Source organism: Agelaius tricolor, unplaced genomic scaffold (genome assembly GCF_023055355.1).
Source record: "Agelaius tricolor isolate 1412-34295 unplaced genomic scaffold, bAgeTri1.0.p SCAF_2, whole genome shotgun sequence".
Classification (NCBI taxonomy): Eukaryota; Metazoa; Chordata; class Aves; order Passeriformes; family Icteridae; genus Agelaius; species Agelaius tricolor.
This window is the reverse complement of record NW_027269262.1, coordinates 78,101,360-78,117,553: the sequence shown is the minus strand read 5'-3', so window position 1 is coordinate 78,117,553 and position 16,194 is coordinate 78,101,360. Positions and strand designations below refer to the sequence as shown.

General features: G+C 36.4%; 1 protein-coding gene across 1 annotated transcript in view; it reads right to left on the bottom strand.

The window, feature by feature from the left end:
- Nucleotides 1-16,194, bottom strand: part of CNGB3 (cyclic nucleotide gated channel subunit beta 3) — a 60,751-nt gene that overhangs the window by 3,480 nt on the left and 41,077 nt on the right. The window contains exons 11-16 of the mRNA XM_071449452.1: nt 11,008-11,149; nt 8,944-9,103; nt 8,489-8,586; nt 7,371-7,454; nt 5,402-5,520; nt 861-1,007 (exon numbers count right to left, since the gene is read on the bottom strand). Coding sequence (XP_071305553.1) covers nt 861-1,007; nt 5,402-5,520; nt 7,371-7,454; nt 8,489-8,586; nt 8,944-9,103; nt 11,008-11,149 — 750 coding nt within the window. The remainder of the gene's footprint in view (nt 1-860; nt 1,008-5,401; nt 5,521-7,370; nt 7,455-8,488; nt 8,587-8,943; nt 9,104-11,007; nt 11,150-16,194) is intronic.

Genomic DNA, 16,194 nt, shown 5'->3' with positions numbered 1-16,194 from the left:
AAACAAAATGTCTCTCCTGTGCTATGTTTAGTCTTCTCTGGGGGAATTTCAAGTCTGCGACCAACCTTCCAACCTTCGACAGCAATTTGAGACAACAGTAAAGACAACAGTAAAGACCACTAGGGGTGCTGAAGTATACTAATAATGACAAACTGTTTCAAATATTTGGATCTTTTACAAGGTAGCAAGGTACTCATTTTGTCATAATTTTATGACAAAATCTGACAATACTTTGCATTTTCAAAGCTGCGAAAATGATGATCCTAGCAAGCTACAGCCAAAGGAAGGTGAAAAGCAATCTTGGTTTGAAATCCCATTTTGGAATGCTTTTGAATGAAATGCACAGGTATCTAATCTGTGTAGTTCCATCTTGTCAGGCCTTACTTTCAATCCATTCCTAACTGCTGCTTAAGGTTTTGGAAATGCATTCAAGTCTGTGGATGCATTGAAGCATATCTGTAGAATTAATTCTACAGAAGCATATCTGTAGAATTAATTGTTTTGTTGCATCTTTGAAAACCTATTCCTTAACCAATGTCTGTCCTGCGGTTTCTTTCTTGATGTAAGAAGGTGTCCTGATAGATGTCCCTATCTCCTATTTTTTTTTGTAATTTTACCTTAAATATAATGCATAAGGCAACTATATTGAGGATTTCATTCTACTTACCACATTTCCACAATCCTTGGGATTCCTTCCAAGACCATGCTTTCAACTAGAAACTACCAGGCAAATCTGACCCCTAATAGCAAATGTGTTTACAACTGTTATTTTCCAAGAAAGGAATGCAAATCGTCTAGAAGTCACAACTGTCCACCTTGCAGCTAAATGGTATGATTTAAAAACTGTTGTTAGGACATACTTTGCTTTCTTCATGAGAAGTTTTTCTGAGTCAGGATAGTTCACCAAGATTTCATTGAGTGTTTTCTTGTCCAGAATAAAAAGGTTGGCAAAACCATGAGCCACCACGTTGGCAGTCCTTCGATTTCCTCCGCCCGCAGCCAGTAGGCTGGAATGAAAATAAACACAAAATAAGCACCATCAGTCACAGTGTTCCTTGGCTAGTGAGGAATCTCTCTGCTGGTGCTTCTCCACTAAAGTCCTTGTAAAGCTCATGGAGCTGGCTGTTCTGTCCAGTGTTCTGTAAAGGCCCTGTGCAGTTGGGATTAGAAATTCCATCTCAGGAAGGTAAATTGTCACGGGTGGATGCTAAGGACTGGATGCTAAAGACTGTGAAAAGTTTTGCTAATAGAGATACCCACAGTTCAAACTGCACTTGCTTTAGTTCTTATGTGAACTTGGCATTTCCTCAGTTTTATTGCTGAAAATTATTTGCATCAGTACTAGAGCAGCATTATTTACAATGAATGAGTGATTTTCCCCCAAGGATTTTTTTCCTGAGTGAATAACTTCTGCGGGACTCTTGTTTTTGGTTTTCTCACATACCTCATCTCACATTTAAATGTTGGCAATGAACTATACAGTTTAGGAAGGTCTTTCAGGCTGACAGTTACAAATGTGTCTGCCAGAAAAAGAAGGCTATTTTGTTTTGAACAAAAAAGATATTAAGCCTGTTTAGCTAGCAGCAGTTGGCTGGAGGTAGGACATGTAAGAAAGAATTAGATGTACAAATAAAAATAAATTCTTCATCCTGCACCAAGCAATTAAAGAGACTTCACTTGTCAGCTCTGCTGGCAAGTAAGAGAATTTGCATTTTGTTTTTAGTTCTAAAATTGCTCTATCACTTTATTCAAGATCTACCCCAAAATTTTTCCTTTAAAGATTTCCCAGTGAATTAATATTTTTAGAGAGCATTTAGGTTTATCTAAATTTAAAAGTAATTAAAAAAAGATATTCTGGACCCCAGTAAACAGGAATCAATACCCATCTGAAGTAATAATAAAGGATATATATTTGTTTTAATATTAAAGATAGTTATAAAACATATTTCTAAGTATTGAATCATATAGATAATATATTTAATTTATAAAGGATAGTAGGAGACCTCTGCAACTGTGTGTGCAAGGCTAGTTTTACATGCCCACAGTGTGCTTTTCTGCAACTCAAGACAGCAATCAATACATGGACTGAAGCTGAAAATGCAGTTTATCATCTTCTTTTTAAACAATTCTCTATGATTCTTGAGATAGAATAAAACTCTTTGCACAATAGGAAAATCTGCTAAAGAAAATTGCAAATACCTTTTGAGCTCTGATGAATCACTTCTCAACAAGTCATTGAACAATCATTTTTAGGCTTTCCTAACAGAAAGCTCATTTTATCAAGGTAGACAGGGACTAAAGAGATCAGCTTTTTCATTATGGTGATGTTGTGAGGTGAATTTTAGAAGTAAGGCAGTCTTTGTTCAAACAGAATCATCTTTGACTAAGGACAAAGTTATGGTACTTCAGCATTCAATCTGGTTTGGTTAGTGTGTGAAGAGTTACATGACCAAATTTTTTAAAACAGATACGTTTGCCTTGCAGGGGTTCTTGTTAATGCAATATCTATATTAATCACAAAATTTGCTTTTTTACCTCACAGTTTTCACTCCAGTTTTGAGTGTCAAATGCTCTAATAATAGTAGAAGTTGATAACCTTAGAATTCTTATGGTAGCAAATTAAATTTCAAGCTATAAAGTTGTCAAAGTGATGACTCAGCTTATCTATTGTTTTTATAGCTGATCTCTGTGGGAAGCTGTTGTTAATAGAAATTGGGGAATGGCTTGTTTTATCAGCTGAACATGCACAGGGTTGTGGCAGCTCAGCTGGGCACCTATGTGCATATGAGGAGAACTGCTAAGTCAGGAAAGGGAAAGAGATCTGGATCTTGCTTCTGATAAGGATGTCAAACTCCAAAGGGCAGAGACTATGAAAAATAGCAGCTACTACTTTGAGGGAAATCCTGGACCAAAGTACTGGAAAACATCTTTCACAAAACTAAATAGTCCCTGTAGTTTGGATTTTTTACATAAAGTTTAAAATTACAAAACAACTGAAAGCTGATGCTGAGATCAAACATTTAGAGATCTTCCTGTCAAAAATTTACATAAAATGGAGAAATGTTTTAGTTTTTCCAGAATTTACATTTTCTGATAGGAAATACCAGTAAATGGATGAATGAGGACATCTGGCTTCAAGTACAACTTTCTCTGGGCTAGTGAAATGCTTTTATAACTGAATTTCTCTTGTTCTGAATTGTCTTTGCTGATGGGCTCTCATTAAGACAACAATCTGTTTGCTTCTGATTCTGAAATTATTTTATGTCCCCAAACTGATATCTATACAGGAAAGTATAGATATAGCAATGAGGGTAAAATGTTAATTGGAACTCCCATTACTTAATCCCTTTCTGTAATAATTTTCAAGGATGAAATTGTCAAGGGACCTGTTTGGTTGTTACTCTTATATTGGCTTTCTAGTATAATTCAGAGAATTTTTGGAAATAAACAGGTTTTATTTTCTTCAATTCCTTTGCTCCTGGAGAATTTTAAGCATCGTTGACATGCATTTTGAACAGAGTGAGATTAAATAGCAATAGCATATAAATCATATACCTAAACCATTCAGAAGGAAGCTGACATATTTCTCCAAATAAATCTTGACTTGGAAATCAGAAGGAAATCAGCCTGATATCAGGTTATAACCTTTATAAAGTGAGAGGAAAACTTGGATGTCCTAGAAAAAGTAGTACGTAATCCATTAAAGAATATTCCTTTCCATTTGCCTCTATTCAGAAGACCTTGAAAAAAATTATATAGAAAGGCACAATACAAACTCATTATTTTCTAGCACCTTGCCACTAGGAAGAGCATATCTCTACTGATAAGCTTAGTGCATCATGTCTGCCAGTTGCTGTGGATTTTTCTCCTTGAGTTTATCCACTGCCTGATGTTTTATATGCAAATTACACATGTTTGGATGGGTTTGCTGCTGCAGTAGGTCAGAGATGAATAAAACAAGACTAGAAGTGTAGTGTTATAGCATTGCTGAGGGTTTTGCTGGCCATATTGGCAATTATGCAAAGAGTAACACGTACAGGGAAATGAATCTTTAAAGGTCATTGTGTGGTTCTCTCATGGAAACAAGCGCTCACCTGTGTTAGATCAAAAGTGTAAAAGTCCCTTCCGTGTTTTGAAACCAACAGTTATCATTTCTCAGTTTAAAATACAAAGTTCTCACTTCAAATACCAGACTAATAAATAATTGAGAACCACGTGTGTGTTACATATGGGGGCTGCTTTAGCTTTTCTTCTGTCTTTTCATTAGTCAGCCCTTATTGATGGGTTCATTCTCAGTCTTTCTGCATAACTTACAATACAGCCTTTTGTTTGGACGCTTTGCTCAGGTAATTATATTGTCACACAGAGAAATGCCTCCCAAATAACCTTCTCCAAGAACTAATATAATTTCACTTTCCCACTTAATGAACAAGTTCTGTAACTGAGATATATCAGATGTTTTCCACTTGAGGTCTAAGCAAGTTCTGTACTCACATCACTGGATAAACAGGAATGTTTCCCCTAATACAAAGGGAGACACAACTAGAGGACAAATTAAACCTGGACCAGAGCTGATTATTGCTTTTCAAAAAGCAGATTAAAACTACCAGCAAGAGCATTAACAATAACAGGAAGGCAGCTGGAAGAAACCAAGGATCCAGTTTATCACATGCAGCAGCACATTTATTTTATTACTTTTCCTTGGGCCATCCCCAGCAGAGGGATGCAATGCCTAAAAATTAGCACTTGATTGGCTAACTGGGGAACTTAGCACATACAAGTTAATGGATTTTGCATAGAAAGTACATGCAGAATATAAAAACCATTTGTAGCCACCAGCAAAAAATTCTCATCCAGATAAATTCAGACAAAAAAATCTGGTCTATCCACCTTTTTTCTTGTCTTGTATGCTTTTAAATGAATACTTTTTCAAATTGGGTTGTCTGATTTTCTGCAATTTAATCAGCTCTTAAATTAACTATTTTAATTGCTATTTTAGATTTTTCTATCTATTTTGTTGGAGATTAATTTTTATCTTTGCCATCTGTCGTTTAAAGGCACCTAGTCTTATTATACAGGCAATAAAATACATTTGGTCCTCCTGTATTGCAGACAGTATAACAGAGAGATGTGTTAAATCTTTAAAATGCTAAAGAAGAAATTTGTCTCTATATCCCTGTGTGCACTGATCAAAACACTGGTCTCAGATCTTACCCTTTTAATCACTGGTGCTTCACTTAGATTTTCCTTCACTTACATGCATCTCCTTGCTCAGTGGGCTCTTTGTTGATCCTACCCACTTTCTAGCCTCCCCACTGTCACACTTACCACAGAGAAGTTAAACAATCACTGATTATTTGGCAAGCTCTAAAAAAAGTATTCAAAACTGTGATGGACCTACCTGATCTCCCCAAATACAGCTCCTGCTCTTAGAGTAACCAGGACTTTGGTACCATCAGGGCCTCCAAGGACTTGAACTTCACCCTGTTTGATGATGTACATCTCTCTGCCAATCTCTCCCTGGGTATACAAACACATGAGGAGCCCATGTTTTAGCAATGGTTTTTGTTATTAGAATTGTATTACAGGTTCTTCTTTAAATATCTTTCTACTCTCTCATGAGCAGAGGGTGTACCACTATCATGAGGCAAAGCGGCAATTTAGTTTTAAAAGTGAAAAAGCAGAAGCCATAGAGCCAGGACTGAAAATGAAGGGATTTGCACTTCCTGTCACTTGGTGCTCCAAGCTTGCATGCAATATCTCCTTGGTGAATAGGGTGAGACTGATATACATCCAGGGGGAAGGTGGTTCCAACATTCCCTACTTCATGTTGCAGCATTAATAAGATTGCTATGGTTGTTGGTTGTCACTATAGGACACGAAAGAACACAAGCTCACACTGCTGTTCTCAAGGTGAAGAAAAGAGGGAAGTTTATTTTCTGACTCTAACATTTATAGTTTTCCAAAAGTGACAGTGGATTGGAGGGTGACAGTGACACCTCTCCAATGACACTGCTCAAACCAACAGTCTATCAACTTTCTCCTCTTCCATAAAGGAATGCGAAACAAAGAGTTATTTACAGAAAGTGTGTGAAAAAGTTCACTACAAGAATGTCAACATCAGAAAGCTTAGAAAATCTTAAAAAACCAGGGTGACAGTTGGTCACATAGTAGACTTATACAAATGAGAGGACTTTTAGCTCTGAATCAAGCAGCAATAAGTTGATAGTTCAATTTCTCATAACCTGTCTTTGTGAAGAACTGTTTGCATCAGACTGCAGTATCAAGGCATTGAATCTGTTGCTGTCCTTTATTCCCTCTGTTGTGTCAGAGTCCCAGCTGTAGTCTAAAATCTTTTTATGCTGTGCACTGTATAAGCAACACACCAAACTACTCTTCCACCCTTCTTAGCCAACAGCAGTTCTTGGATTGGTCTTTGAAGGGACACACTTGATCCTTCAGTGTATTCACAAATGTTTAACTTCTGCACAGTTGAGTCAGTGAAGCTAGCCCAGCATTTTGGGGGAGGATTGTATGCTTAACTCTGGGATGGAGCAGGACCTTAGTGGGCATGTTGGACCAGAACTGCTAAAGACAAGTTAAGGGGTTCTGATGGTCACTTGTGTAGGTGGTGGGACCTGTGGTCACTTGCCAGAGCAGTAGTAGTATGGATTACTATTCATCCCCCCAAGCTTTGATTGCATCTGACTTTGCCCTGTGTTTAAATGCCTCCTGGAAAGAGACGTGGGCTCCCTGGTCAGAGGCTGAGATATTTATCTGTGAACTACCTGTCTGGCCAGGTTTAAGCCAAAAAGCTGAGACAAGATAGACATCTTTGCTAAGAGACAATGTGACAGCAATCAGCTGGAAACCTGGAGATGGCTCAGAGCTGTGAGTGAAGGCAGAGCAGATCCTGCTCGAAGGAGCTCTATGGAATGTATTTTCTACATTCTTAAATAATTCTACTTAAGTGTGTCTGAGTACACAAATGAAGCACAGACAAAGCATCATAGGCTGAGACCCGTAGGCTGGGTTTATATGCATAGAAGTATAGAAACATTATGTTTGATCCATTTTAAATATTAAAATTTCATGAGGTATCATTAGATAAACCATATTTACATTAAATACTTTCCCATATTACTATAATTTCATGGTTGGTAATGTAAGTAATAAAATTCATATTGTCTTGTTCTAGATTGAAATTTGAGAGCATATTTGTTGTTATTACACAGAGTAGCTTAATTAATTTTATGCTTTCTAATTCAGTCAGGATTAGGTTTATTTAAAGGACATTGTTGACCGATGTCTGAACTCTTTTTCTAAAACACATAATATAATTCTTATTTGAATAAAACAAGAATTCTCACCTTTTTGCAGACAAAGTCACCAGGTAAATATACAATGGATTTCAACCTTAGCAGCATGTCATATATCATCTGGGTATCACAGCCCTGTTAAAATAGAGTTGATCACTCTGCTAATTCAGTATTAAAAGTGATTATTAGTGCCTCAAAAGCCAACAATACAGGAATAACCCAGAGATTTCCTGATTGGAATGCAAACTCAAAACATCATAAAGATCAGCTACTAGAGCTGAGAAAGAACTGAAAGAGTTGTTGTTTCAAATACTGATGAAGCTCTCTATGGGTTGAACATATTTCCATTTTTTTTATAAAGTGAGTTTCTGTACATCTAGATTTTCTGAGGAAGCTCAGTTAGTGTTATATTCAGAGCTTTATATGTCTTTTATGGGGATGTTATGGGATTTTTTTTAAACCAGTCCAGGGGAAAACAACAGATTCTGTCAAATGCTCATATGAATCTATAAATTCTATGTCTTCAGCAGATGTAGAAAAAAATGTACAGCCATGTAATTCTTATATAGCTGTATCATGTGATTTCTTACAAATATTCTAACCAGAAAATTTTCTGTCTGTACTTCTAAAAACTTAGGGTCTCCTTGTTTTTTTCCCAGAAATCCAATTTTAAGTACACATTTAAAGTGTAGCTCTGGAAAACGACCATGGTAAGTAAAGAGAAAGCTCCTTTGCACAAAAACTGACTATGATGCAACTTTCTCTACACCAATGTTACATTGACAGAACACAGAGCATGGGTGATCTCTTAGGCAGACCTGGGTGGTCACAGCAAGGTGACTGTGTCAAAAATTAGATTGTTCTCTGACTGTTGAGATGGGTTATACTCTAAACTCACTGACAGTCTGATGACCCTACCATCAGCTATAGGATGTGGTCATAACAGGACTTTGTTCTAATCTCATTTGTTTCTTTTGAGATCACTGCCTCGACAAAAAGAAATCCAAATGCAGGCACTTGGGTTTGTTCTGATGTCTCCATTCCTGAGATATTTCTTTGATTTATTTTGCCTTGCATACTAACATGTACTTAAGAGTTTCAAGATGCACAAAACAAAGTTTCTGTATGGAATACCACATATTTCTGTATTCTCTTGTAAAACTACTTGCTTTGAATAAGTCCACTTTGTTGACAATGGCAAAGTTCACATCAATTGCAACAGCTAAGTGCATTTTGGTTGGCATCTGCTCCAGTAATTCTGATTCATCTGGGAAAAAAAAAAAAAAGACAAATTTAGGAATGTCCACAAAAATGAGCAAAAATAACTTAATGGAGTTATTCTAACACTTATGAGTTCAAGTGAGGAAGCAGCTAATATCCTTTTACTAAGATGCTTAATAAATCTTGTCTAAAATTATTACCAAAGCATTGTAGTAATGAATAGAGTTTGTAGAGTATTAAGAATCATATTGCCTTGTGGTTTCTTTCTTTTCCAAAATAAGTTGAGCAGCCTCCTCTCACTTCCCACATGCAATTCAGAAAAGGAGAAATGTGAATTTCACCCTATATCTGTATCTGTACAACCATTCTCACTGAGGCATGCTAAGAAACTGGAAATCCTCACCCAGCATTCCCTGAGAGTCCCATGTGTATTCATACCACGTTCGAACACGATTCTGCACCAATTTTGGAATAGAATAGGTGTTCATATAGGAGACAGTGTTGTCCACACAGGAACGGAAGTAGTTCTGCCCTGCTGTTGCTGCTCCAATTACGTCTCTCATCTGCAAACATCAATTGTTGTTACCACACATTTCAGAAAAAATAGTCTTGATTTTATTTTGTCAGCAACTTATGAAATATAGTGCTTTTTTCAAAAAATTATGCATTTGGCTGCATGTTTTGAATAGGTGCTTCTTCTGCTTTTTCAGAAACATTGCAGATTTAATCTGATTGTCTGATTGTAACATGCTTTTAGAGGAATTGTTTCTGGGTTTTAGCTTATACTTCTGTCTTGTATTTTTGGACATGGTTGAAAATGATAGATAATACTTTTCTTAAAAATCCATAGTAAAGCTACTCTGTATTTGGCATGCAATGCGAATGCAACTTAGAAGCAAAGAAAACTGGGCTGAATTTCTGTAACAGTATCATCTGACACCATTAAAACTAAGATTGTGCCACTGTTAAATAGCTGACATCAGTCCTAAGCTCTGAGAGCTGAAAGGTGACCTTAAAGTTTTTAGTGCAGGAACATCATTTAACATTTCAACTCAAATGTGATTCAGTTTTTAGAAAGTGGATGAGTTAATGTTCATAGATGTTCCTTCTTCAAAAGAATAAGTATTCAGATGTGATTTTAGTTGTGTGATTTTAGTGATTTTAGTTGGAATGGCTTCATGTGGCAGCTGCCAAGGATTAATGTGCCATGGGCTCAATTTTGCTCTTTATTACAGAGATGCAATTGATTGTAATGGGAATAAGAATTTTTAGGCACGTGTGCTAAAGCAGAAATAACTCAATAATTTCAAGGGTTCTTTGTAAACAGAAATTATAACCAACAAACTGCAATGAAGCAGCTTGTGTGTTAAGGTTTAAAGTTTGAGACTACACATGACTCCACTGGTTACAAAAAGTCATCTGTAGAATCTTCTTGGGGAAATGAGGCCTTCATTGATAGTTACAACAATTCGGGGAAAAGTTATAAATATGCAAGCTCCGAAGCTTAAGTTGTTTTCCAGAAGAAATATTTTATATGTATGTATTGTTTTATTTTTGGTAATTGTGGTTTATGGGGGAATTTTAAATCCTATAAGGAAGAGTCTCTTCAGTGACAGCGACCCCTTCTTGCAGTTCTGGAGAGCAAGAGACATATGCAATCTCTAGCTGCTTGATTGAACTTTTCAAATGCTGTATTCAAAATAAGAATTACATTTCAGTTTTAATTTAGTTTTTTTAAAATTATTAATTTTATAACAGGCATGGAGAAATCAAAAAGTCTAGAATGGTTTCTACAGAAACGGATAAGGCACAGTCTCACTCAGACACCTCAGCATTTATTTTTCTGTAGGCAATGTGTTTTAAAACCTATGATCTAAAGCCCAAGTTTAATAGTTACAAACCAGAAATATTTCAGTTATGTTCATTTGGAAATATAACTGATTTGCTGTGCTATGGGCTTTTTAAGTTCCCTCCTGCCAAATGGGAAGCAAGAGAAATGAAAACCAGTTAATTTTCAGGTTGACAAATATATTATCATTTGTGGAAGAGACCAGAGGTCTAGTTTAACAAAAATAATGGGATTTCAATTAGCAGAATCCTATCAGGAGTAGTACTAAACATGACTTATTCAACAATCACAATTTTTATTTCAGATTTAACAGTATAATGTGAATGTCAAGGATTTGTCTCTTTGGCTGTGAGTAAGGGAAAAAAAAAGGAATTAACATAGTTTCAAGAGTCATCTGTGTCCTGCAGAGTCTTGGCTTTTAATCAGCTTGTGTGCAAAAGAGCTGCAAAACAGGGAACTGATTAAACACGTGTATTTATCAGAAAAATAAGTATGTTTGATGTTAAAATAGAGGATGGAAACTAAACTTTTTCTCAGAACTAAAGTCCATTAAATTGAATATATTATCACTACATTACAGTAATTGGAGTCTAACTTGTTATTGATTTTTTTATGTACCTGACCAATCAAGCTGGAGAAGACAAAGACACCCATGAAATAATTCAGCAGTTGAAAAATGATCTCAAACAGCGTTTGTGGCTCTGCAAGGCCACCGATGGTGATTAAGCTCCGAACTGCCCAGTAGTAACACCTCAGGTACCTGTGGATACAAAGAGCATTTTTGTTAGACTGCAGCTACTTATGTGTTTGAAGTTAAGCATATGCCTGCCTGAGTTGGGCCTTTCAGTGATGCTTTTCAGTCCAAAAGACTTTCAGCATTTTATAAAGGGTTGTGAATCTATAAATGATACAATTACATAGGCCAGGTTGAGTTGAATATCCTCACTCACAGCAAAATAAGAATGAATGGGGCATGCAGCTATAATTTACTGTTCTCTAGTAATTCTAGGTAGCATTAAAGAAGATTTGTGTACAAAATAGCCAAGATGGACATTACAGTGTTAGAATGCTACCAGTGAAGATGGTCAAAAGCAGTGTAAAAGTGTGGGAGACTTCCCAGAAGCTCTCTGTAGCAGCATAATAGGTGCTCAAACACCTGAAGGTCCCTTTCTTTAGTGTGAGGACACCAGTGTAAAGCCCTATGGTGAGAATGACAAATGCAATACCACTCTTCTTGTGTCCATTTTTACTCCATTTGTTCTGCTGGTCTTCCTCCCACTCTGCGTCTGAGCACCCTTCATTGGCTCAACCTCTGGGTTATGCCTAAAAAGTTATATATTTCCACAAGCTGTGTGTTAATTCACCTTCTCCAAACCACTAATTCAGCACTGAAAGGTTGACTCCTCTGTTAATATCTCCTAGCTGCTCATCTCCACAACTCCTTCTGTCACCTTAACAAAATCTTTCATGCCTTTTTCACTACAGAGCCTTTTGCCTTCAAGTCGTCTATTTCTACTACAAGTTTATGAAAAGAGCGAAGGACCTGAACAGAATGCTTTAAAAAAGTGCCTTGGCATCTCTAAAATTCTGGTTTAAATCACTTTCTAGAACATGGTAACTGCAAGCAATGCAGCACTGCAGTGGGGAATAACTAGTTCAAATCATTGTTGTGAGAATGCTATAATTTCCTTCTTTTCTGAGCAAACAAGTGACTGGTTTAGATGTATTTTTAAAAGCCTGCTATTAATTAGAATGTGACTTCCCAAGTTTCTGGATAATCAGACTTCATCTTTGCTGATGATTAGGAATGGAACTTCTTATTCCTTAATTATAAAGTGGTATTTTCTATTACTTTAGCTGTGACTACTGCTTCTGAAGCAACGATGATTCCTTATGTGAGTTGAATTCTATTGCATTTTAAATAATAATTTAAAAAACCCCAAACAATCCCCCCCACCCCCAGCACTAAGACACAGAACAAATACTTTTGGAGATAAGTTTGTTTTGAAATAGAAAGTCTCATGTGCCTCTTCTCATGCCTGCTCTGAACCTGAGGACACCTGGTCTGCTTGCAGACATTAGGTCTATTTCAGACTCCTCTCTTTGTAAGGTATGAACTACACCATAATATGAGGCTCATGTAATAATACAGCTGCAAGGTCTGTTTCGTGCAAATATGAGAAAATAAACTCGCAAAAACAACCAATTCCAATGAAGTTTTTTTTTTTCTTAAATCACTTGAAAGTGTTTTCAAGTTTTTCACCCAAAATACAAGCCTTTACCAAGTAATTGATATCTGCTTTTCACTACAAAGCCCCTTTTATACTTGGTTGCAGACTAAGAAAATGCAGTAACAATGATCACTTTTACCATAGTTTTCTAGTTTTAGATGTTAGCAGTCAGAACTGGCCATTTTCATTCAGAGTCCTTAAATACAAAAATTCATTGCATATCTTCCATCTTAACATTTTTGCTTGTTAGGGATGCAAAATGAACTGCTCGATTGTGCCACAATAATATTTTCACTTGGATAAAAAAAATCACATATGCATGTTTCCAGCAAAGTATGCATAAGTGGCAGCTTTTTCTTAGACTTCTGTAGCATAAACAAATAATAAGAAAAAGACTGAGGTCCATTTTGGAAGAATTACAGATTTAAGCATAAAATGATGCTTCTAGTTTGGCTGAGTGTAATTATGTAAAACATATTAATATATTGATTTGCCATAACTGAGAATGCTGTGGTGCTTGAAACATGTATAATTGGGTAATATAAAAGTAAAGAAATTAACAATATTTCTGTGGTACTTTAGGAAAAAAAAGTAATTAAGGAAATCACTCACCCTCAATGGCTCTGTGTGCCAAGTTTGCAAACTCCACCATGACAGACAATATAATCTTTATTCTGGGAATGTCTACAAAGAATGAAAGTAGCTCCTCAGAAGAATTTAGGGGTCACATTCTTCTTTGCAGTGTTGTATGTCCAAAATGTGCAAGTGTTTTTATATCTTTCTACCCTTTCCTAAGATTTAGTTAATATACTGTATTCTTCTGTGATTTTGCTTCAAAAGAAACTTTCTATTGGTAAGATACACAATATTCTCTATCTCTTTGGAACAGGTTTTCTCAATTTATGCATTTTTTGTTTTTATTTTAATCTGAAATGGAAGTTGCACAGTTGAAATACAGATCAGCTTTTTTCTTCCCTAAGAAGGGGGGAAATGAGATTGTAAATTTTGTTTGAGGAAAGCCAGAAAAAACAACTCCTATTTCAACAGTATTAGCAGCTCTGCTTCCTACCAGCATGTGTCTGGAAACACTCACTGTTCACTACACAGCTTACCAGCCTGCTATAAAATTACTGTTGAAGTAAACAGCAGCCATGAGACAAGAAAGGGATTTTTTCCTCTGCACATCATAGAGAGTATGTTTATCCTTCAGGCAATCAAAGTACTAGATTTTCCTTAAAAAAAAATCCTAGGTATGAAAACATTCAGAAACACTGCAAATAAGATAACTTGTAATATTATGTCAATAGAAATATCTTTGTCAGAAAAGTCCATTTCAGAGTGCACTAAACTTCTGTCATGGTTTTGGTTAGCGCAGGTAAATCAAGTCCTTGTACATGTGTCTCTCAACTTTTAAGGTGATATTCACATATTCATTTCAGCCCAGGGAAGCATTGTTTCAGGACTATCATGTTTGACTCCTCTCAGATTACAGCCAGGATGGGTTTAAGCAGAGAAAAGCAGCAGCCTTTATAAACTAATGGCCTCCTTCTTGGTACCTCTTCTAGAGTGATGTGTTCATCAGGTGCCTGTGGGTCTGACGATCTCAGGCACAGCGGGGCAAACTACAAAGTAGTTACTTAAAAAAGTAAGTAAAGGTGAAAGTCTGAAAGTCTAACATATGAGTTGGGCTGTGCATTCACAGCTTGCCTGGAGGCACAAAACCGTCTTTGCATAGCAAGCACTGAGATCGTGACACATCAGACCTATTGCAAGAGCAATGCACAGCTGAAACCCACGAGACATATTTCAAGATTTGCCAGTCTCACTGTGCATTGGGCAATGCATACCAAAGGAGTGGATTTGTTCTAGACACTTACAGTGACCATTTTCTGGGACTTAGAGATATCCACTAAGTCTGTGCCCAGAACAGGAAGGCAGCATGCTACAGAGAAACAACATTGGGATGCAAATAGATGTCTTAAATTTGCCAAATAATTTTGCAAACTTCTTGCAAACAGCAGAAGTACACCATGAGCAAAGTGAACTTATTTGTTTTGCCTAAACTAACTGCTGACCTGGAGGGTTTGGATGAGAATTTCAGCTGCCTAGTTTTAATTTCTCTGTGAACAGTGATGAAAGAGAGATACTTCCTTGGAATAATTCAGAACAACGACATTGCCTTGAATCCCTGAAAGGGGAAAGATTTGTGCATTTTCCTTAGGAATTAGGGAGATTGATCTTTTACTTAGGTAGTTAAATTAGATTGTAAATAAACACATATAGTTGGAATTGTCCACTTAAGAGATCTTTTCACTATCTGCTACTGTACTTGCATAGGCTCTATGCTCTGCTGTTGCTGTGCATCTGCATTAGGAGAGACTGAGGTCTTGCTTAACTCAAGCTGTGCGCTTTTACTGCTGGAAACACCCTGTGTGGCTAATTTGGGTGTGTTGCAGGGAGGTAAAGTTGGCTGCATTTTACATCTCAAGTCAAAGGCTTTGACTGGAAGCTGCTATGCAAAAGAGCTCAAATCTTGGACCGACACTAGCACTTTACAGCCTGGACAAAAGCCAGCAAAGAATAGAGCTTGCAGAAATTTACAGAAGAGCTACTTTGATAATTTTGCTTGTGGTTTGAGTGTTGTGTATAGCTGTTAGTTATAGATTTAGTTCACCAGCTAGTGTGCCTGTTCAGAAATATGTATGTAATCAAACTAATAATGGGAACTACTGTCTGTTAATTATTTTTAGATTGGAAAAGGGAAAAAAACATCCTAGGAGTGTTGACATTATTAAGAACTGGTTTTGGCCATAACTAGCAATATTTTATGCACAAAGCAGGGATTCCACATAAAGCATTAGGGCCACTAAATCAGCGCCAGATCATATTCTGTGCATCAGTGTAATCTGAGACAGCTAGAATTTTGGTTTACTTGTCAAACTGCTTACCATCATTTTTCAAAATTAGCTAAGTAGCTATGTATCCCTAATAGTATTTCTGAATATGTTCCCATTCTTTGTGAGTCTACTGGCATATTTGAGTTCAAATATTGTCAACCCTGAATGCTCTGTGAAAGAAAAATTATAAGTTCACTGCTGTGCCATAATATATGCTGCAGTACTTGTCACTTTTCCTGAAAAATTGTTCTTATATCTGCTTGCCTAATAAATGAATATACCTAGAAGTATCTTGTCTGATAAGCTTAAATTCACTTACATCTTTAATTATAACTAATGTTCACATGATGCTTCTGTGTGTGAAAAAATCCTCAAACATTTGATGATTAGATTTTATGTCATGCCTAATTCTCTGAGGCAATGACTATTTTACACAGTCAGCATTTGCTGTTAGTGGAATACGAAGCTATATTTTATGAAATGCAGCTCATTGTAGGATACTCTTTGGGGTTCTATGTTCATGGCATTATATATTCCAGTATGACTTAGATACAGGCAAAAGAATAAAGTCATATACTCACCAAACAATTATCAAAATGAAGTGGATTAATGTCTTAATGAGGTTTAGATGGATATATCATAGAACCATTGAATGGTTTGGGTTGGAAGGGACCTTA